General features: G+C 40.2%; 2 protein-coding genes across 4 annotated transcripts in view; one reads left to right on the top strand and one right to left on the bottom strand.

Moving 5' to 3' along the window:
* The window catches only part of PPP4R3B (protein phosphatase 4 regulatory subunit 3B), a 23,213-nt gene extending 20,164 nt beyond the window's left edge, over window positions 1-3,049 (top strand). For all 3 annotated transcript variants that reach the window (XM_064146006.1, XM_064146005.1, XM_064146003.1), the window contains exon 16: window positions 354-3,049. In XM_064146006.1, coding sequence (XP_064002076.1) covers window positions 354-449 — 96 coding nt within the window. In that variant the 3' untranslated portion in view covers window positions 450-3,049. The remainder of the gene's footprint in view (window positions 1-353) is intronic.
* On the bottom strand, window positions 1,002-22,030 carry CFAP36 (cilia and flagella associated protein 36). The gene is made up of 10 exons (XM_064146007.1): window positions 21,720-22,030; window positions 15,785-15,849; window positions 14,862-14,963; window positions 14,158-14,272; window positions 13,107-13,194; window positions 12,181-12,232; window positions 10,392-10,518; window positions 5,734-5,903; window positions 5,211-5,366; window positions 1,002-4,590 (listed from the first exon to the last, which is right to left on the bottom strand). The coding sequence occupies exons 1-10, from the start codon at window positions 21,835-21,837 to the stop codon at window positions 4,504-4,506; spliced, it is 1,080 nt and encodes a 359-aa protein (XP_064002077.1). The 5' UTR covers window positions 21,838-22,030; the 3' UTR covers window positions 1,002-4,503.

The following is a 22,030-nucleotide window of genomic DNA, read 5'->3' as shown; positions in this document are numbered from 1 at the left end:
TGCTCCCACTTGTCAGATTTAACTGTCCAGTTGCTGCTTTTCATGTGTGTGTGATAAACGTATGAGTTTTTTTGGTTCTGAATTAAGTTAGTGTCATCAGGGAATTAATAAAGTATTTAAAAGCAGCTGAAATAGAGTAAGTCAGGTTCAGAGGAGCTGGGCAGATCCAGTACTTTTTAATCTTGAAGTTCAAAACCATTGTGAAGACAAATGAGCCTTTGAAAAAAGAATAGCCAGGAAGCCTTCTGCTGCAGCCTTGTGTGTCCCACACAGGTTGCCTCAGGTTAGGTACTAAAATCACACATTCCTAGGAATTCAGTGTGAGATTTTCCTGTATGTTTTTTAATTGGCAGGGAAGCCTGGTTGGCCTAGTGGATTATCCTGATGATGAAGATGATGACGAAGAGGAGGAGACATCTCCACGAAAAAGACCTCGCCTGGGTTCATAAATGAAGCCAAAACTTTGGAATAAACTTTTATTACTGGGTTTCAAATGCTGCAACTGTTTTAAGAACTAAAAAGGATCTGATTCAGAAAGCTTTCTCTCACGAGTATGTAAGGTAATACAAGGAGTAGCAAAAGAAACTCACTTTGTCAGCTAGAAAGGGTTTAGTTCTGTAAACACAAAGCTTCCAAGGAACTTAATGCCTTTCTAGTAAGTAAGAAGTCTGGCTGTCAAAAAAAAAAGAGAGAAAAAAAAAACAAAAGCCAAAAAAATTTTACAAGTGGGTTAGTATTCAGAGGACCTGGATGATGGCTTCTCAGCAAGGACAAGTCTCAGGTGTCAGGAGGGCAGGGGGAGGGAAGGAGGTGAGAAATGCTTTTCAAAAAATAATGCAGGATTTCCCCAGTGTTTAAACAAACAAACAAACAAAAAAAGCAGGTTTAAATTTTGAACCTGGTAATCTTAATTTTGTAATGGTGCTGTCAGTCCTGTTCCTCTAGCAATGCCTCATTGGAAAAGATTTTAAGGGAAAACTGAAGTCTGCATAAGAACAATCCAGATTTGGGACCATTTATTTACCCAGTAAATTGTATTTCTCATAGTTGGAGGGACATTGCAGTTATAGCACACGTTGAGTTGTTTAAAACAGTTAATGTTTTAATTTGTATTTTTCAAGAGGAGAAAAACGGAAGCTGGATTCGAAATGGATGGTTTTCCTTGGTTGTAAGAGTCTATGTCCAGTAATATCTATTCCAAGGAACAATCACTTCCAACTATCTCTAGGAGCTGCTTGTGTCACAGTGGTGCTGTACATGGCATCTCCAAACAGCTGGCAGCATCACAATGCAGAAAATCTCAAATTTGAGTTGCTTCCTGTGTCATGATATGAGCTCTCTCCAGAGCAGTGCACCATTTCCCTCTGTGCAAGTTTAAATTGCATAATTGAGGTGGTGATAAGAAACACTAATAAGTTTTTCGTAGTGATGAACACCAAAGTCACTTTTGGACCAAGATGGAATTGTTAGAACAGCATCTCTGAGGTACAGTCAACAAGCAGCATCTGAATCTGGGTGTAATATGAAAGCTGCTTATTTAAAAGTAAAAGCACATTCCACATGGTAGGTGAGCAAACTGCAACAGCAATGGGCGAGTTGAGAGGCAAACAGTCCACGTTTCATTTTCAAGAGCAGTAAGTGAACTGTAAATATTTTAATGTTAGTTTGCCCATGATCTGAGATCATGATGAAATGAAAGGAAATTGTGTCAGAAATGTTATAATATGAAACCAGCTGCAATCCACCACATAGATCACTCTCGTAATAGGTGTTATGGGTCCATTTCTCCTGGAATAGGTTAAACTGAAGCAGTTTCTCTGTTTTGGAGATTTTTTTTGGTAGTTACTTTTAATTTTAGCTATTGTTTGGAAAAAGATGGGCTGTCTATGTAGATATGAAGTATAGTTTGGTTTTTTTTCCATAAAACAGAAGTTTATTTTGTATTAAAAATACCACTGTATTTGTTTTACACCATTTGTATACATGTGGTGATATTAATGCTGAACTGTACAATTCAGGAATTAAAATGTGACCCTGTAATTCCATAAGTACTGCTTTGGTTTGGTTTGTTGTACAGGGCAAGTTAAGTCAGAATTCTAAATGTGGCCATCTTAGAGTATTTTTTAAGATTAGTTGTTCATGCAGTTTTAAAGTAGCTCTGTACTGCTAGATTGAATCCCACAGGGGATGTGTGAGTCCTTCCTGCTTCGTAAGCTAGGCACAAGTCTTCTGCCGGACAGTTGATGCATGTGGACCTGGGGACGATGGTACAGCTCTTCACATGGTCCAGGCGACTGAGAAGGGGACTCTCACCTGTGTGCTGAGATGCTCTGTCGGCTCTGAATGTTGAGGATCCAAGGAAGAGTTTGCTGAGAAAGTGCAGGTGCAGTGTCTTCGTCATCCTACCAGTCATCTGGTTTTCTTCCTGATGGGTCTTTTCTCTCCATTGGTAACAATGTTTAACCTCCAGCACCACAGATGCTACTTGAGCAGCAGTTGCAGTCTATGTGCCTTTACTAACCTGAGGCTGAAAAACTGCATTGCCTGGTCTGTGGACCCAAGTTGTCCTGGATAATGGCTACTCAAACCAAGTCCTCTGAGGGTCTCCAACTGAAGCGTGTGAGTCCTTACTCTGTTCCCCACCATGTCAACTTTCCCCTGCAGTACTGTCAGGAGCTTTAAAAATACAGTCAGAACAATGTGAAGGTTTGGGTTTTTTACAGCAAAAATAAGAATGTCACAAACTTTTATAGTTACTAGGTAAAGACTGTAAAATAGCATTAGCTGTCCCCTTTTAAGTAAACTCAAATCCCTGTAAAAGGTGATATGCACCACTCTTTGTAACTGGCTTTTGTCACCAGGAAGCATCACCCCTATCAAAGCTGTTTCCCAGAGTGACCTGGTGGGTGCTGCCAGGGTCCTGGAGTGAGCAGCCATATTCTCATGCCTGGGCTCCTTCCATTACCAGTCTTTTGGAAAAGAACAGAACATCTGCCAACGTGTATCAGTTATAAATGCTATTTTAATAAAAAGTTACATGAAACCCAAACTGCTTGGGTCATTTCTTCTGCTGCCAGTTACTGGTGCAGTCAGCTATGTACTGATGTGGTGGCAAGACCAGCCTCTCTGCTTTAAGACTGTCAAAATCTTACTTGTGGCAAAACTGGCCCTAAGGACTGGTAAACCACCCCAAAAGTTATGTAAAACAACATAACTGAACATCTCTACTTCAAAAGCTGTGTTCCCTGTTGTTCAAAAGTAAAATGGTCATAGTTGCACTCCCTTGTGAAATTAGATTTTATTAATGCTGCACTGTTGAGAAAGTCATTAATTTGTAACATTCTAATGAACAAAGTTCTAGGATTAAAAATAAAGTAAAAATTCAGAATTGTTCACATGGGAGTTATTTTACTGGACCTCAGTGTCTGCTTTTGTTCTACACAGTCGTGCAGAAAATCTTTATGTGCTGCAGTGAACATGAAATGGCCTCATTGCTGAACATGTTGTAGTGAAAGTCAGTGAGGTTCCAGTAGTCTGGAAACTGAGTCAGTTTAGTATATTTCAGTGTAGCTTTAAGTATTTGAAGTAACAAGTTTCTTTTTTAGAAGTATTTAAGAATAATCACAATTATTGATAATAGATTTTTTTTTTTTTCTGAGAACAACTTTGTGATTTCCTGATCTCCTATGACAAGTGACCTACTTACTGGATGAGTGAAAGGCTTTGGATGTTATTTGGACTTAAGTAAAACTGGGTCCTGCACTTGGATCACAACCCCATGCCAGACTATAAGCTTGGGAGAGTGGCTGGAAAGCTGCCTGGCAAAGAAAGACCTGGGGATTTTGATGGACAGTCAGCGGAATACAAGCAACTCTGTGCCCAAGGCCAACAAGCATCCTGGCCTGAATCAGTGTGACCAGCAAGCCCAGGGAAGTGATTGTCCCCCTCAACTGAGCACTGGGTAGGCCACACCTTGAGCACTGCATTCAGTTTTGGGGCTATCACTCCAAGAAAGACATGGAAGTGGTGGAGCAAGGCCAGAGAAAAACAAAGCTGGTGAAGGGTCTGGAGAACAGGTCCTGGGGAGTGGCTAAGGGAACTGGGGTTGTTTAGCCTGGACTAAAAGTGGCCGAGGGGAGACCTCACTGTACCTCCTGGAAAGGAGGTTGTAGTGAGGGTGTTGGTCTCTTCTCCCCAATAACAAATGATAGGACAAGAGTAAATGGCTTCAAGTTGTACCATAGGATAGATTTAGGTTGGGTAATAGAAGAAACTTCTTGATTGAAAGGGTTCTCAAAGACTAGAACAGGATCCTTAGGGAGATGGTTGAGTCTGCATCCCTGGAGGTTTTTGAACTATGTGTACATGTGGTGCAGAAGGATGTAGTTTAGCACCAGACTTGGTAGAGTTAGAATGGTTGGACTTGATGACCTTAAAGGTCTTTTCCAACCAAAAACAATTCTATGATTCTATATTCTTTGGGTCTGCAATGAGCCATTGAAACTACCGCTTGTTAATAACTTCTTCTTTTAGTTTTTCTGCAAGCATTTTCCTCTTCTGTAGCAATCTTTGCTTCTCCTCTGACATTTCCTAAAAAGAAAATGAAAAAAACACTGTAATTAACATGTGGCTTTCCAAGTGGGTGTTCTAACTGCTAACCAGATGTGAGAGACTCATCAGAGAGCCAGTCCTTCAAAATCACTTGCTCTCCAGAATGACTTCTCAAAATTATTACTGTTCCTTTTGTGGAATAGGCACATGACTCTCAATAGAGAGCAAAACTCTTACTGCTGTAAAATAAGACTTCGCAAAGGAGAAATACTTTTCCTCATTTCAGATGGAGATTTAAAGACCCCAGATCAAGACAAATGCAGTATTTTAGCTGTTCATAGTTGTTGTGAGATGGTGACGGTGAATCAAAACATTAATGTAACCACTAATAGCTCTAGTGTACTGAAAATACTTCCTCACTACTTCCCCTGCATGTTGTTTATCCTGCTACAACACTCAGCAGCAGCACTGACATCTTCACTCAAATTGGCTGTGTGATTCAGGAAGTGCTCTGAATGATGAAAAGACTGGATGAGGCACTTAGTGCCATGGTCTAGTTGACTGGCCAGGGCTGGGGGATAGGTTGGACTGGATGATCTTGGACGTCTCTTCCAACCTGGTTGATTCTATGATTCTATGAAAGTGTTTGAATCCTTCACCTCTTTAGGAGACGATTCCTCCTCTTTCTGGTCAGTGTCCACTGGTAACTGTATGTTATTTCTTGACTCCTTCTTTGTAGCCATCAGCATATCTCTTTTTTTCTTTAGGTAATCCTCTCGTTGCTTCAGCTGCTGTGCTTCAACTTCTGATAAATTCTAAATGATATTTTTAATTAGTTTTTGGGATGCATGATTCATGAGACAAAAGCTTCTACATCTTACTTGCCTCCAAAATCACTAGTTGAAAAAAATCCAATTTGAAGTTTCAAGCCAGAGCTGTCTGCTCAAAAACTATCACAGGACAAAGGCCAAATGGTGAATTCCATTCGAAGTACAGAATGATGAGCTTAACTTTATTCTAATTAAACTGGTGCCTACCATACAACAGTGTTTGCATGGTGGTTAAAATACAAAACAACCTCACCTGACTACAAGAATTGAAAATACACATTTAAATGTAATCTTATCTTTTTTGGAATTCCAGCTCCAGTGTGGAGTTTTTGGTTGTTGGCTTTACACTCACCGGTCCTTTTGTCCCAGCTTTTTGTGCTGCAATTTCTGAACACTTTCCAGATGACTTTTTCTTAGTGTCCTCTTTCCCTCTGGTGTAGGATGGCTGAGGTAAGCTTTCTGGTCCTTTCTGTAATTGGCACACTGGTTTTAAGTCTTCCCTTGCAGGTTTCTGAGGTTGCTCTGAACAACAACAATTTCAGAGAGAAAACAATTATAAAGAATATAAATACACCAAACAAAAATGAAATCATCACTTCTCCTAATATCCAGGTAGCTCTTCTGGTGAAACAGAAAAAAAAAATTATCACATTCCTCTTTCTATTAATACAACTTTCTTTTAAAAAGCATAGGTACTACATTTGCACTATGAAAGCCACTGAATTACACTTTACATCATGAGTACTTCCACTGCAGTGAATTGTAAATTATTGCCAAACATCTGTAAAGTTCATATTCCCTTTTCCAACAATCAGTTCATACTTTCTGTCTTGATGAGCCAAGACAGTGATCAGTGGCTTCTGAAGGTACACTTCAGACAACTCCAAGTGCAGGTATCCAGCTTTCAGCTTCAGGGTTGTAATGTAATGGGTTAGAGTGGATCCCTCCCGCTGCAGAGTAAATTCACTACAGAAAAAATGAATTTGTATTTTTTACAGTTTAAATATAGCAGTATAAGGAGAATTGCAGAATATAATAACCTTAAAGAAGACGGGGATGGGATCAAGATAGAAATCTAGCTCAAACAGCCACAGAAACTAATCAGAAAATAGTGTATTCGAACGAACGGGAGAGGACATAAGTGAAGCTCAAGAGATGCAAAACATTAAACTGACGCAGCTCCGTTAATCCTCCTCAGAACTCACCTTGCCCAGCACGAGGATATAGTGAGAATGCACCAGGTTTCTGAGCCTGGCATGGCATAGAGCCACAGATGGTCTGGCTGGTGGTGCCAGGGGAACTCTGTGTGGCTATGGCACAAACCAGGCTTGGGTAATTCCCTATCAAAGCCTGTACACCAGGCACGCTACCCTGTTCACTACTTGCTTTTCTCTTGGACAAATGCTGCCTGTGCTGACCCAAAAAAGTGACTCTTCACTGATTCAAGGTGTACCTTTCTGATCTCTGCAGGTACCAAGGTTTGTTTTGCCTTTCATCCCACTGAACTTCATTGCATCTGAGATGGCATCAGAGTTGCTGACATGAGAGTCAAAGCTTCTCCACTGTAGACTGTAGAACAGGCTGTTTTCAGACCTTTACTAAGACTTCTCTTGACTTGACCTACAGCTATTCTCAGGTAAGTTGCTGTTCCTATTATACTTTTATTAGGAATGAAGAGACTTACTGACTGGTTAAAATACACCTGAAAAGATCCATATAGATGCAAGAATACAGGCAATGAAATTGGAATTTTACTGTGTTCAGCCAGAGTCTACCTATAGACTCTGATAACTCTTCAGTGCTAGACTATGGATTTTTGCTGTAATAATGAGAACTAACTTGTATGAGTATTAAGGTATAGGTACTCCCCTTGGTTTCCACTGGACAGATGGCAAAAATAGCTCCAGCGACCCTAATGCAGAGTGAACCCTACTCAATTGTTTAAGTTAGAGCAAGTACTTTATATTTAGGTCTTCAACACTGCTGTTGCTTTTAGTACAGAAAATTACAAGATACAATTGTGGAAAGGTAGGGAGAAGAGCAAAAGAGAGGAAGTATTCTTCAAAGTACAGAAAACAAACCAGGACAAAAATGTAAAACAAAGATCAAGCTGAAGAATTTGCATTTCACAGAAATATGTCTGCTGGAAGTCTTGATGCTCCAAAGAATGTCTTTTTATGATGGATAAAAGTTACTACAAGCACTGTGAGAGGTCAGAGTAGAAAATAGCTTCACACAGCCATTCAGTTGAAAAGTGGAGGAAAAATGAAACCAAAACCCACACATTGCATGCCAAATACCTACACCATCACCAACGTGATGATTAGGGAAAGCTACTTACCAGAAAGCAGTTCTTCAAACTGTGTTGTGTGTATGTAAATTTACACTGCTGCTGTCCTTATCGCAAACACTCAAGCTGGAGGTGTTTGTGTCTGAGCAGTACCTGTAGGATGTGACCATAGGACCCTCAGTGTGTCACTTAACCCACGAACCTGAAAAGACACTGAGAAGAGAAGGAGGGTGGGTACTGAATGTACACATAGACAGTGCATCTCAAAGAGTGGCTCCTTCTCTGAGCACTTGTCTATATGTACATTCACAGTGTGGGTGACTAAGCAGCCATCTCTTCCATGTGGACTTCAGAATCTCCTCAAAATACAAGGTATCAAGAAAGGAAAATGTTCACCAGGAATGCTGGCAAGTCCCTTGCACTCCAAAGACTTAAGAACAACTTTTACTATGACATTCCCACTTCTGATCTCTCTATACTGCAACAAATTGGTGGACAAAGCAAAGAAGAAATAATTTTGCAAGTTCTAGTGTGTACGCTATTTGTAAGGAGCTGATCAAGGTGAAATTAAGAAAATTATATGGCAACTGCCATTAAATGTGAGTATTTGGTCTCAAGGTGAAGGAAAAATAGCAAAAGTTAATAAAAGTGCCATGTATCTGAAGGAAAAGGAACGAATGCCAGACTGGACAGCGTCAAAGAAAAAGTTCTTCCATTTCCTCGCTCTGAGATCTGCTTCTTGCAAAGGCCATGCTGCCAAGGCAGCTGATAACTCCCTAGGAATGGGGTTCCTCCAAGGAAGGTGAGCTGTCCTGTTCCTCAGCAATGGCAACCCTATAGGTAAGAACATGAAGCCAGGGTCTGAGAACAGCTCTGGTGGGCTGTGAGGTGAGAGAAGAGCAGCTCTTCTACTATCATTGAGGGACACAAACTGTTAGTGACAAGTTCTTGCTGTTTCCATTCCTAGAGATGTATCTGGCACCAACAGAAAGGAAGTCAAGCAGCAGACATAACCCCATTATCCAGGATAAACTTTTAGTTCCATGTTTTGGAAGCAGGTATGAAGAGGGTGGTCCTCAGTTCTGTGTGAGAAAGTGGTCTGGAAGATGATTCCCAGTACAGATTCTTCTTAATTTTTGCCTCCACTTTTCTACAAGATGATAGTGGAGAATAAGCTGTGAGAAAACTTTCTCAGTAGCCTCTTTGGACAGCTGTGCTGCCTCAAAATGCCAGTTCTATAAGGATGAAGATCTCCTGTCTCTCAAGTATGGGATGAGTCCCACAGACAAAGTATTTCCTATGAATATGCCTGAAAACAGCCACAGCAGAACAGTCACAGTTTAGTGCTGCTGCTGCAAGATGGCACTATTATGCAAAATAAGAGTAAAAGCAGGCTAGGAGAAAAATGCAAGTATACCTGCAGGCTTTCTGCATACTTCCAAGGGTGAAAAGGAGAGAAGAAGAGTTTGAATAAATGTAACAAACCCTCGGCAGAAAGACAAAAGTATAAAGGGGGGAAGAAGATGATATCCAAGAGGTCAGTGACACAATTTGTTCAATGAGTTTATTAATTCATTTCAAATTAACAGAGGGTCCTATAACCACTTCATCTGTCCACTGCCATCAAATGGAAAAACAAGGAGCAAGTATGTCCCAAAGGTACTACCAACACTAAAAGCACCCAGCTCAAGTGTCTGTGATATGAAAGCTTCCAGTGTGAATGCATACAGAAACAAGACACAGGAAAAATATAAGTAAGGACAGGCACAGACTATTATTTCCCCAAGTTGGAATTATGTTCTAAAACCACTTCCAAGAATATTAACTTACTAATTTTTCACAAACTTGTAAGACTGCAGATTCCACTGAAATGCAGCCTGGTTTTGAAGATCACCATATATACCAATACACATAGATGTGTGCATGTGTGTATACACACCTATGTGTGTGTGCATGTATACACACAACGCCCTAAACAGGTCAGAACCTTTGTGCTGGTGCTACAGCACAAACATCCCAAGAGCATCTCTATCACAATCAGCAATTCCTCTTTATTCCTCTCTGTAAAAGCACTGGCAAGCTCATGCTCTCCTGAAAATAATAACCTACAAACAATTCACACAAACTGGGTAAAGTTCAAGAATATTTGTAAGAGCTCTCCTTGGTAATTAAGGTTGGTAAGTGTCAAAATTCCACTAAAAGAAAAATGGCAGAATTGAAAAGATTAAGCAAAAAACTGAACCAAAGGCAAAATTAATCCATTTGGTAGTCTGACGATTTGGCTTGAATGAATTTTAACAGTTTAAGGCTGGGTCCTTCAGAAACATTTGTCTGGCTGTCAACAAATGTTGTACAATTATAAATCAGATCTCTAACGGCTGCATAGAGGGACAGAAAGCACAATTTTTGAAGTGAACAATTCATAGCTGCTTATAGGGAAGATACTGTTCTTAACAGTAATGACTGCATAAGCACAATAAATAGATGAAAACTGTTGTTAGATTCCTCCAATTGGAGAGGACTTACATGACCAAATAATAAAACAACTCAGGTTGTAGGACATTCTTGCAGTGCAAACACCCTGCTCAAAACAAGGTTAACTTCAAGGTTGAGATGGTTTACTTACAGCTTCCCACAATCTTGAGATGAGTGAGACTCTTCAGTAATCTGAAAACAGTATCATACTACACACTCAGCACTGCAATTTCCAATAAAATTACCTAATGGAAGTTTTGGAGTTTCTCCAGAAGCATCAGCTCTCTCAGTGGACTCCTTGACTTTCACAACTTCTCTTGAATCTCCTGGAAAGCTGCAGGTAACATCCGGTGATTTACATCTGGAAGGTACCTTAAATTTAAAAACAAAGCCAAGCATTACATTTCTTGCTTGGCACTTTATTGCAGGCATTAAACTGTCAACACAAAGCAAGCTCCCAGAAGAACTTTCAGTTAAAACTGTGGTGTTTATTACACACAGTATTGTCAAACTGAACCAAAGCAAACTGCTTACTTTGTTTTACCAATGGCCAAGTTCTTATTGGCTTATAGTCATAAGCCAACATCTGCAATTTTAGTTCAAAACCTGCTCCCTAATCAACAGTCAGAATTTAGAGATTTAGGTAAATAGGTATTTTGATTCCCAGCTACAAATACATAATGCAGAGGGTGTTTTGTCTGTGACACTTTTCCTGTGACTTTCAAGCAAATGTCTGTCCACAAACAAAATACAATGCAGCAAGGGAACTGTTGCATTAACGGTAAGATCCCAGTGCCTGCCTGTCTCAGGGTCCAGAACTCTTACTTGAACTATTTGGCAAAACTAACTTTTGCCCCACTTTGAAGTACCCCAGTAGGGACTTGCTCTGACACAAGTTCAGAAAGGTGAACTTGACTTGAGGCCTCTGTAATGTGGCTTGTTTATCGAGAATATTGATACTGGCTGGTATATAAAGATTTGGATAAGCCTGCATCTAAATACAACTTGACTTCTTAAAATGAGCCAAACCTTGCATTTTCCAGTTGTTTTCAAAAGAATTATGTACATTTCCTGGAATCTAACATTGTAGTATGGGAAATAAGAGTTTGGTCACCACTCTTCTACAGTGTCAGACTCTGGGAGAGAGGTTTAATTAGGCAGAGTACCCCAACTGTTCCAGACTTGCATTCAGTAGTACATGAATTCAAGAATAGGGCTGGAAATAGTGCCAACCTCTGTAGTATCTAAATTTAGTCTCCAGATAGTTTACTTTGTCAGTTTAGGCTGAAGCAACAATGTTTTCTCTTGCCAAGTTCAGTATGCTCAATTTCCTAATGACAGGAAAGAACAGCAGAGTGATTCTGATCCCTTTGTAACAGCCTACAAATCCAGCTATTTTTCATCTGTTTTTCCAGTGAAAGGGAGGTTTATTTATGGCTATGTTTCCACTGTAGTTAATTTCAGCTTGTTTCCAAGTTGCTGAATGCTAGTCTCCATTTACATTCAGTTACCTTTCTCAGTGCTCTACTCTGATGGAAACCAAGTGATAATCTAACTTGGGAGAGGATTTCTGGTTCCTGGTGAATATGTTCTGGCAATATTGTGCAGGCTTAATGAACAACTACACTGTCTATGAAGTGATCCTTAAAATTCCTGAAGGATTACGAATGCTGCAATCTATAACAATCTTAGACTTTGAAGTCTCTTTGATCTTGACAATACCAGTAATTCAGATCTGAAAGGTTGACAGCATTTTAGAATTCAGATATGGCTGAGGGAATACGCACATCGTATGAGTTCCCACGAATGACTGATGGTTAATAGTATCATGTTATCATGTACAGCACTAGTGTCATCAAAAACAACAGAACAGACCTTTCAAATAGAAGTGCCAATAAGGCCTTCATGACAGACTTTTTGTTTGTTTAGTATGGTACACATTGCCTTAAAGTGATAGAGTTGACGCCCAGGATAGAGATATCTGGATATTTATTAATCATCAGCATAACTCATCTGGAAAGGTAAGATACTCACTTCTTCAGTCCTTTTCCTCTCTTGCTCCATTTCATATTCTTCCTTTGATTTCCTGTAACACAAAATATGAATACATACTCCAGACATCTTTAGTATTGCTGTCTTGAAGTTAAATTTAGCACTGCTTAAATATTTGAGGACTATCAAAAGCTTTACAAGATAATGTGAATTTGTTAGTCTCCAAAATACTTAAATAAACTTAAGTATTTAAATAAATAAAAATGCACTCTGAATAGAAACAAACAAACATGATAAACATACAGGACCTACCATCCTCAATCTATCATTCCTTGAGAAAAAATAACTGTGTAAGAATTCTGAGGGCTTATCTATCCCTTGTTTAATTTGCTGGGTTAAAGACAGAGAGGGATGTATTTCTAAGAACACAGATGAAAAATGGTAACATAATATAACCTGAATGGATTATTCTGCTATCATTTAAAATTATGTTTACAGATATGTGAACTGTGACTGGAGGAGAATCTACAGAAGTCCTATGAGTCCTCACACATTTTCTTAGATCATAGCAACAGTCATTGAACACAACTATGAAGGAAGCTGTAGAAAAGAAAAGGAGCAGGCTTTAATACTTAGGGTGTTCCCTGACTGGATTACAGTGAGTGTGTTCCTGTTGTCCAGAGACATCTAACCCAGGTCTAATTTTAAGTCTACCTGGAGCTTTAGGAGAAAATGGGAATTGCAGTGTTTTTAAAGTTGCACTACAATTCTATGCATCACCAAGATGGAGCATTTATCTCCAAGTCTTTAAATATTCCTGATCATAGCCAATGTGTGGCACCATTTACTTTCTCTTAGCAGGACTGTGACAAGAGTATTCATGTAACCTGTGTGATAGAAGAGTTAGGGTCTACATACTTTCATTTTTCTATTTTAAAACAACAAAGTAGTACTGATTATTTTTTTACCTTAGAACCTCTCTCAGTATTTTCATTTCTTCTTGTTCAATTTCACTGAATACATCAGAACCCTCTGTCAAACAGTCAGGCAAAACACCTGTTAAAAAAAAAACCACAAACTAAAAACAGACATAGCAAAGTTTATACATTTCTCTAAAGAAAATTATTTTGTCCTCCATTTGGCATCATTCTTTGGGTGGAGAGGAAAAAGAAAGAATGAAAGAAGAAAAGGCAACAATAAAAACACCCCACAAATCTGACATCTAATTCTCTGTCCCTGTACTTGTTTCCAAAAAGATTCTAGACATTGAGCATCAAGTTGCTAGCAGCAAAAAGGCAAAGCCTTCTGAACTACGAAAGTTTTGACATCTAAGGATAAAGCGTAAGCTTTAGATCATACTCTGCATTGACCATTAAATGGTATTTCCTATAGACTGCAATTTGGCCTTGCCTGCATTTTCAAACTCAGCTGTTTCTTGAAATTTGAAATTTAAATTTATTCCCTGAAAAAAATGCATGCAGTAAGAAGGAAAAGAAAGGTAAAACCAAAGACAAAGAAAAAAGGGGTAGATAAAAATCCTTTCAGAAACATCAAGAGAGTGGCAGAGTTGCGTGTAAATTATTTTATCTTCTTTAAAAGCAGATATGTATCAGCATGTTGAAGGCCCTAACTTCTTTCTGTATGGATTTTTTCATGTGCAGCTGTACAGTGTGAACTGCAAAGTACAGAATCATTGCTACATAAGTAGCATAACTCAAACTATCAATATGGTCACTGAGGTATTTTCACTCAAAATTATCACCAACATTCTTTAACACAAAAACTAAGTCATGTTTCACAGAAAAATTAGGCAGGAGAACAGAACTGAAAAAATCTGTTAGTTTAGAAAGGAATATAGACAGCTGTCACTCAGAATACAAGCCCAGCACTAAATACTGAAAACCTCATCCCAGTGAAATCAGATGAACATTTTCCATTAAGTTGAACTGGAAAACTATTTTGTACTCCTTTATGAGCAGATTACATAGTCATCAAAAGAACACTAAAAGATGTTCTTACCATTTCTTTCTTTAATGATTCTAATAGCTTGCAACTGCATTTCAATATTTTTCTGTACCATCATTTTTTTAAATAGTCTAAAATCTTCTGCTGCCAACACAGTTTGCAAAATGGCCTGTGGGGGGAATGTAGGCATGAAGTTAAAAAACACAGAGAAATCATAAACATCTCAGTTCACTTGAAATTATATAAGATCACTATTCTGTGGAGTGTGTTTTTTAATAATTAATTCTCCTGTCTACCTTTTTCAGCCATTCAAGTTGAGCCAGTGAAGAAAAGAATTTGATAGTTTAAGTTTTTAGATCAACATGTCTACATAACATTACCACAAAACCTGAAGACTTTCCCAGTGTAAACTTAAAACTGCAATTCATTTGATTTACTGAACAATGTCTTGTTTTAATCTTTGTCTGCTACTGTAAGTAGACTGAAGGCGACCATAAAGCTGGCAAATATGCAAATAAAGGTGGCAGATATTAGAAGAATAGAAGTGAATCTCAAAAAGTGTCTGACACCACACAAGTATCTGTCATTATGTTCAATATTTGAACTTTGATCAGAAAAATGCACAGAAGCACTACCTTTAAAAAAAAATCACAATTTTAACAAAAACCTTCTCCAAGTTTCATCTTTACCCTGCTGTATTACTGAAAATAGAAAGCTAAAAATTAATTCTATGTATTCCTAAACATGAGAAAATTTACCTGTGAAGTGTGTGTTTTTGCAAGAGGAGACGAAAAAGCTTCTTGAAATTTCTCTTCATTGATTCCAACTTCTTTAAGATAGTCTTCTAGTAATTTTTCAACCTGTAAGAAAGTATAAACCTTACTTTTCAAGAATTTTTTCCCTAAGAATCCTATGTATTTTTTCCATAATTGTATATTGTATTTTAAAGGAAAATAGGGTAACTGATTTTCCTGTCAGGATTTACTTTCATGAACTATTCAAAATAAGCATTTTTATTGTTATATTCTATTACAACTTAATGTAGCTTCTCCAGTCCCACTTCTCTACCTTTTCTCCAGCCTCCTGGATAATATTTCTCATCATTTTTTGCCTGAAAACCCTTTAGAGTCAGAGCAAAAATGGATGTTGATCCATATTTATTCAGTTGATGTTTTTTAACATCAAATACTACCAAGCCTTGTTAAAAAAAAAAAAAACAGCAAACCAACAAACAAACAAACAAAAACTTTAATAATCTGCCTGCACTGGTTTAGAGGTATTTTAAGCATGGTCCAAAACCCTCCTGTATTTTTTTCTGACAAAGTTAATTCAAAAGATTCACCAGACTCATTAGTGAACAAAATATGAGTCATCTCAAGACATTGTGCGGTTTGTCAGAAAACAAAGTATTATCAAGCTTGTAAGTCAAGTATTTTAGCTAGTGGAACAGCTGTGGAACAGCAGAAGAGATAACACTGTGTGATAAAGTTTCTTTTCTATGTATCTGCTGTTTAAGCAGAGAAATGCTTATGACAACTAGAACTCAAAGGTTTTCCAAGTAACACTTGTAATAGGCAGTATCAGGAAATTCTAAATAACAGAGATAACACAAGCAGAAACACTACATTAACATTACATTTTATTTCTTAGAAATCTACCACAAATAATGAATGATTCTCACTAGAGCTTGGTACTCCTGGTAAATTTCTGTATAGGACAACTTGCTTTCTTCTTCATCATCAAAAACTGTGGAAAATAAAGAAAACATAAACATATTTTTGAGTTAGTGTACACACCACAAATTAACTTGCACCTTCAAGAGAAAGATTAACCTTTAAAAGGTCATATATTTAGTTACATGATAATACAGGCCATGATTGATTATGATAATAATAACAACATATTTTTCCACATGTTCAGGCTAAGCATGTACTTTTGGTAATTTAATGTAACTAAATTTCCCAATTTGACACTTGGGAAACATACCTGCACAACAAAAGCAGATTTCTAAGCAAGTTGTGGATCCAGCTGATATGTATGCTTAAAACTAAAATTTAATACAAGAATCTCATGTGAGCTTGTTCTAAGATGGCAGATGACATTCTTAAAGGACATTTTTCTCTCCATGTATTTGACTTAAACTAAATTTATTTAAGTGCCATTCATCTAGTGAGAAGCCAAGGTGATGTGAGAAATCAAGGCCCTGTCTACATAAAAGCAGGTAACACAAAAAAGGAAGGGTTCTCTAGGTTAATTATTTTTTAATTGTATCTATCCTGATTTAGACAAAATAGGCATCTGTATAGCATAGGCCAGATTAATCAGTTTTATAAATGTGTATTAAGAACTCTTGACTGGAAATACAGAAGCGTAGAATTGTTTCAGTTGGAAAAGACCTCTAAGATCACCAAGTCCAGCTGTCAATCTAATGCAGATTCTCAAATTGCATAGGATTGGAAGGCACCCTCAAAAGTTATCTTGTCCCACCCCCATGCAGTAAGCAGGGACACCTCCAACTAGATCAGGCTGACCAGGGCCACATCAAGTCTGATCCTGAACGTGTCCAGGGATGGGGCCTCAACAACATGCCTGGGCAAACTGTTCCAGCATTTTACCACTCTCATCATAAAGAACTCCTTCTTTATGTCCAACCTAAATCTACCCTGATCCAGTTTAAAGCCACTACCCTTTGACCTATCAGTACAAGCCATCTAAATGGTCCTTACCCAGCTTTCCTGTAGGTTCCCTTCAGTTACTGAAATGCAGTTGTAAGGTCTCCCTGGTGCTTTCTCTTCTCCTCACTGAACAGTCCCAATTCTTTCAATCTGTTTTCATAGAAGAGGTGCTCCAGACTTTTGACTATTGTTATGGCTCTCCTCTGGACCCACTCCAGCAGGTCCATGTCTCTCTTGTGTGGGGGCCCCAGAGCTGGACACAGCACTTAGGTGAGGTCTCATCAGGGCAGAGGGGCAGAATCACCTTACTTGACCTGCTCACCACGCTTCTTTTGATGTAGCCCAGGATGCCACTGGCCTTTTGGGCTGCAAGTGCTCACTTTTGGCCCACATCCAGATACTCATCCATCGTAACCCCCAAGTTCTTTTCTGCAGGGCTGCTCTTAATCTCATCCTCCCCTAGTCTGTACTGGTATCAAGGATTGTGCTGACCTAGGTGCAGGGCCTTGCACTTTGCCTTATTGAATCTCATGAGATTCTCCTTATCCCAGATCTCCATCCTGTCCCTCTGGATGGCAGCCTTCAGTCTTAATAACCTCTAAGACACAAGTCAAGACACCACCATGGCCATTAAAGCATATCCTGAAGTGCCATGTCTACAAGCTTAACACCTCCAGGGAGTGCGATTTCTCCACCCCTCTGGACAGCCTGCTCCCATGTTGGACCACTCTTTCAGTAAAGATTTTTTTCCTAGTATCTAATCGAGTCCACACTTGATTAGAAGAAGCAGAAAAGAAACTGAAAAGTAGAATTTGGTGGGGTTTTATTTCTTTTTTTCATGTCAGCAACAAAGAAAGTTAATGCAAAATCTAGCAATCAGAGCACAGGCTTAGAAGTAAATTCTTCTCAACCCCCTTACAGATTAGCCACTATATGTTGGAGAAGTAATTTCTTGTATGCATGCTTTAAAAATGGAAATTCTGTTTAAACTGGTGAATGAGTGTGATTATTCTTCACACATATGTGGCATCTCACAGAAGATGCTACTGATGCCCATAGAATTACTATAGCTTTCACACAAATTTAGAATGACTTTGGAAAGCATCATTTCCCAGCTGACAGCTCTGAGGCAATGTGGCTCTGAATCCTGACAAGATGGCTGTCCCTAAACCACAAATCACTTGCATTACTTTCTAACAACCTAGAGCAGTACAACAACAGAAATCAAATCAAATAGTTCAGGCTCTCTGAATACACGGGGGAACTTGCTTTTGAATCACAGAATTTGGAAAACCAACATTTGCTTTTGTTTAATTTTTGCACAAGGGACAATTTTTAATGAAAAAATTTAGAAATACATTAGAAGCTTTTAAACTATGTAGGAATAAATTCAAGTGGTAGAAAAAGTGCTGTTAATCTTACTCTTTAAAAAATGCAGCTCCTATGGAAGCTATGCACCCTCCCAAGAAGGTGAAGACACATTACTGCCTTTATTGTCTTTTGCATATCCTTTCCTCCGGGGTACCTCCCTCACAGTTCTTGCGGACCTCAACCTTAGTCTTTGTTTCTCTGTTCCTTTCAACCTCCTACCGTTCCTTCTTGCTCTGGGTACCTGACGGAGGAGTAACACAGAGATATTGCTTCTCAGTCAGTATCCATGCCAACAGCAAGCCTCATACTGCCAAGGGGATGCACCCAAGTCCTCCTCTCCTTCCACAGCTGCAGGATAACATGAAAAGTAGCATGGAAAGCCTGCACAAATTGCTCTCTGTTCTCAGGCTTTGAACAGAGAAGGAATGAAGTACCATGTAAAGGAAGCTGCATTCAGCATATCCTCTTAGTTAAGCAGCATTAAGGAGTATTTGAAAGGAGACCTTGGATTTTCTTGAGTCAGGGCTCCTAAATCACATAGTCATCATTTTCCTTAAGATTCTGGCACAGAGCTTTAGTTGCCCAACAGGAACAAAACTCTGAAGAATTCCAGTATCAAGGTAAGCCAGAGGACCCAGATATCCTGGGCATCAAACTCGTAGTTCTCCTGTTAAAATGGAAGATCTTTGCTAGGAGCCTTCAAACAGGATAAGCATTAAAGTTGAGTTCTTCCTGCTAGTTTGAACCGCTAATTCATTTGACCTTACAGGAATGAGCCCCTAAGCAAATCTGAGACAACTATTCTCTTTCTTGCCCCACATTCTCACTGATTGGTGAGGTGGCTCTGAGCTGGGAGCAAAGAGTCATAGGCAACAATATGTTTCATCCCTTTGCAACCCACCTGTATCTTCTGGTGCTCAAAACTATTACCAAGTATTTATGTCCAAATACTGGTTCAATTAATACCTTGAAAAGCCCTCTCACCTTAAAACATGGCTTCAACTTCAGTTTCACAACCACATGAAAGGAAATTCATCAACTCATGATAAATTAATCAAGTCGGAAGAAAGAGGGATAGAAAACCACTAGGACTGTTTCTAAGTTGAAATACAAGGACTTGTCCTAAGTAACTACAGCTAAATTTACCAAATTACCAATTACCAATACTCAATTTCTGTTTCTGAGGAACCACAGATTATTGACAATTAATCAAAATGTTGCTAATTTGCTTGTTCAGACCAAAGATTAAATGTTTTGTGAATTCAAATAATTCTGTCCTGACAAAACATCTCAGTAAAAGCCCCAGCAATGGAACCAACACGGTACATTTATATAAAGTAAAAGCAAACTGCGCAGATATCTGCAGCTAAAACCCCACATTTCTTTAACTGTGCTTCTTATCAACTCTAGAATTGCAGGAACAAACACTTAGCCTCTTATTTTTAACTCAGTAACTTCTGAGAGTTGTCCAACAGCACTCTGGAGCGCAAACACCACCTTGGAAGATTGCTTACTGCAAGCAGTTCCTCTATTTTATTTCTCTGATTTCTTCCATAGAAACAAACTGGCAGGAAGCGACCAGTATATAAGCCTGCCTCACACTACATGGAAATTTACTGAGGTTCCATAAATCTTCTTACTGCTAGTAAATTCCCCTCAACCTTCTAAAGAGAGATCATTGCTCCAGAGAGGGATCATCGGTTCCTCCAATTCCTGAACCTAGACCCTTTGCATGAGCATCAAAATGTATGACCAACCTGAAGTTTAGATAGCCTTCCCAAGAGAAAGCTTCGCATCTAGATTTCTCTACTGCTTCCTGGCTGTAACAAGTCCAGCAGCTCTACCTTTCTCTTTTCCCCAATACACTGGGGAGAGATGTGCTCACAATCACCTTGCATCATGCTAGGTTTGTGAAGGGCAGAAATGATGCAGGGTATCAGAGAAGCAACTTGTTTAGAAGCTGTAATGTGAATCAGAGGTGTGTCTGCTTCACTGAATATGAAATAAGTATTCTTCTTGTTACTGGACCCTAATGAGAATGACAGTAAAAGAAAATGACAACCCTGCTGAAGCAAACCGTTAGAGAAGCTGCGCCAGAACCCACACCAGCATGGAGGGAAGAGTAAAACCATACAGGTAAAATACTTCAATAGTAAGAACCATTCTTCTCAAAGCTTGACAGTACTAAGCCCCTATTTATTTAGAAACCTTAGTTTCTTGACTTCTGTATTTTAAAGTCCTACATCCTGTCAGGTGATACTAAAGGAACACCTATTATTCATAGCAGCCACAAAGACTTTCAAGTTGTCTGTGGCAACATGCTTTAATACTCACATGGGAATGTCTGCAGCCTGGGCAAGACCATGGGCAATCAATTCTCAAACGTGTTTTCCTCATAATCGCAAAGGAAAGCTTCCCTTCTTTCTGAAGGGCTTAGGCAGTATTTTCAGACTCGCCTGAATAGTAGTTATTTTTCTAGTGTAAATCTCTATGTGTTCTTTGGCAGCAGAAAATTTGTTCTGTTAAGCACCAGAACTAATTTTGCCAAATCTCTGCTGCAGAGATTTCCTCACTACATACCTACAGCTATATAGGTATCCTCCTTTATTTTTACATGGAGCTGGATGTCTATCTGTGCCCCTTCCCCACTGCCTACACTTCCAGTTTATTCAGCCACCAAATTATTCTGATTCCCTACGTCTTGAGGAAGAAAAAAAGTGTTACTAGTGTTCTTTCCAGCTGAACTCACATACAGGGCTGCACGGAACTGATACCACTGACATTTTAACGCTGTGATATTTTGAGGTACTCATTTACAGTTTCTCATCTTGCCGAAATTCACCATATTGCAGTAATATAACCTTAGGCCTTCTGCCCTCCTGCCCACCAGATAGCGATTTTAATGTTGAGTTTCCCAGGTAAATAACACTTAGTGATAGAAACGTATTAAAGGCCTCTAACTGCTTTCTGGCCACGTCAGGGTATTATGCACATCAGAACGAAGAACTCGCTTGGGTGTCATGCTCTAAGCTCATGCCATAATCCTCCCTATGAGCTAATGAATGTAAACTGCCACATCGCCGCCTTGCTCGGGGCAGACGGACTTTCCGAAGGAGGGCCTCCCTCCCTAGAAACGGTGGGAAACCGCAGGCCACGGCTGCAGAAGGCCTGACGAGCCTTCCCAGAGGATCATTCCCGACCAGCGCCCGTGGGGACCGTCAGGTACAGCGGCGTGATGCGCCAAACGCCCGCTTCCCGCACAGAAACACGGGGGCTGCCGCGCAAGGGAATCCCTGACCAGTATCGGCAGCGGCGGCAAGGAGCCGGGCCCGCTCTCTGGCGGGTCCCACAGTCCGGGAGCCTCCCGCCGCTCTGCAGCCCCTCACCCCCGCGGCCTGCACTGCGGCCGGTGACACGGCTCACACACACAGCCAGCGGCAGGCCGCCAGGCGAGCGGCCCCAGCGCGGGCTAAGACACCCGGCGCATGCGCGTCCCCCGCACCGAGAGCGGGAAGAGGCCCCTCCGAGGTGGCTCTAGGGGACCAGCAGGGCCGAGGGGAGGCCGCTCACCTTCGCACTTCTGCTCCATGAACTCCAGGATGGGGATGGACCAGGCGGGTCCCCGCAAGAACCCAGCAATGGTGTCCACCACCCACTCCACGTCGCCCTCCTCTTCCTCTGCCGCCATGGTCGGGCCGGCAAACGGCGCGGACGCGGCGGCGGTTGCAGCGCCCGCCCGTCGCTAAGGCAACCACCGTCACGGGGCGGGCGCGCTGGCCTCACGTGGGCCCGGTGACAGCGGCGGCCACCGGCCGCGGCGCGGGAGGGGGCGGAGAGCTGCCCTGGTGGCATCGCTGTAATTAGATCATGGCCTGAGGCGG

Source organism: Pogoniulus pusillus, chromosome 7, assembly GCF_015220805.1.
Source record: "Pogoniulus pusillus isolate bPogPus1 chromosome 7, bPogPus1.pri, whole genome shotgun sequence".
Classification (NCBI taxonomy): domain Eukaryota; kingdom Metazoa; phylum Chordata; class Aves; order Piciformes; family Lybiidae; genus Pogoniulus; species Pogoniulus pusillus.
This window is presented reverse-complemented; position numbering and strand designations above follow the sequence as displayed.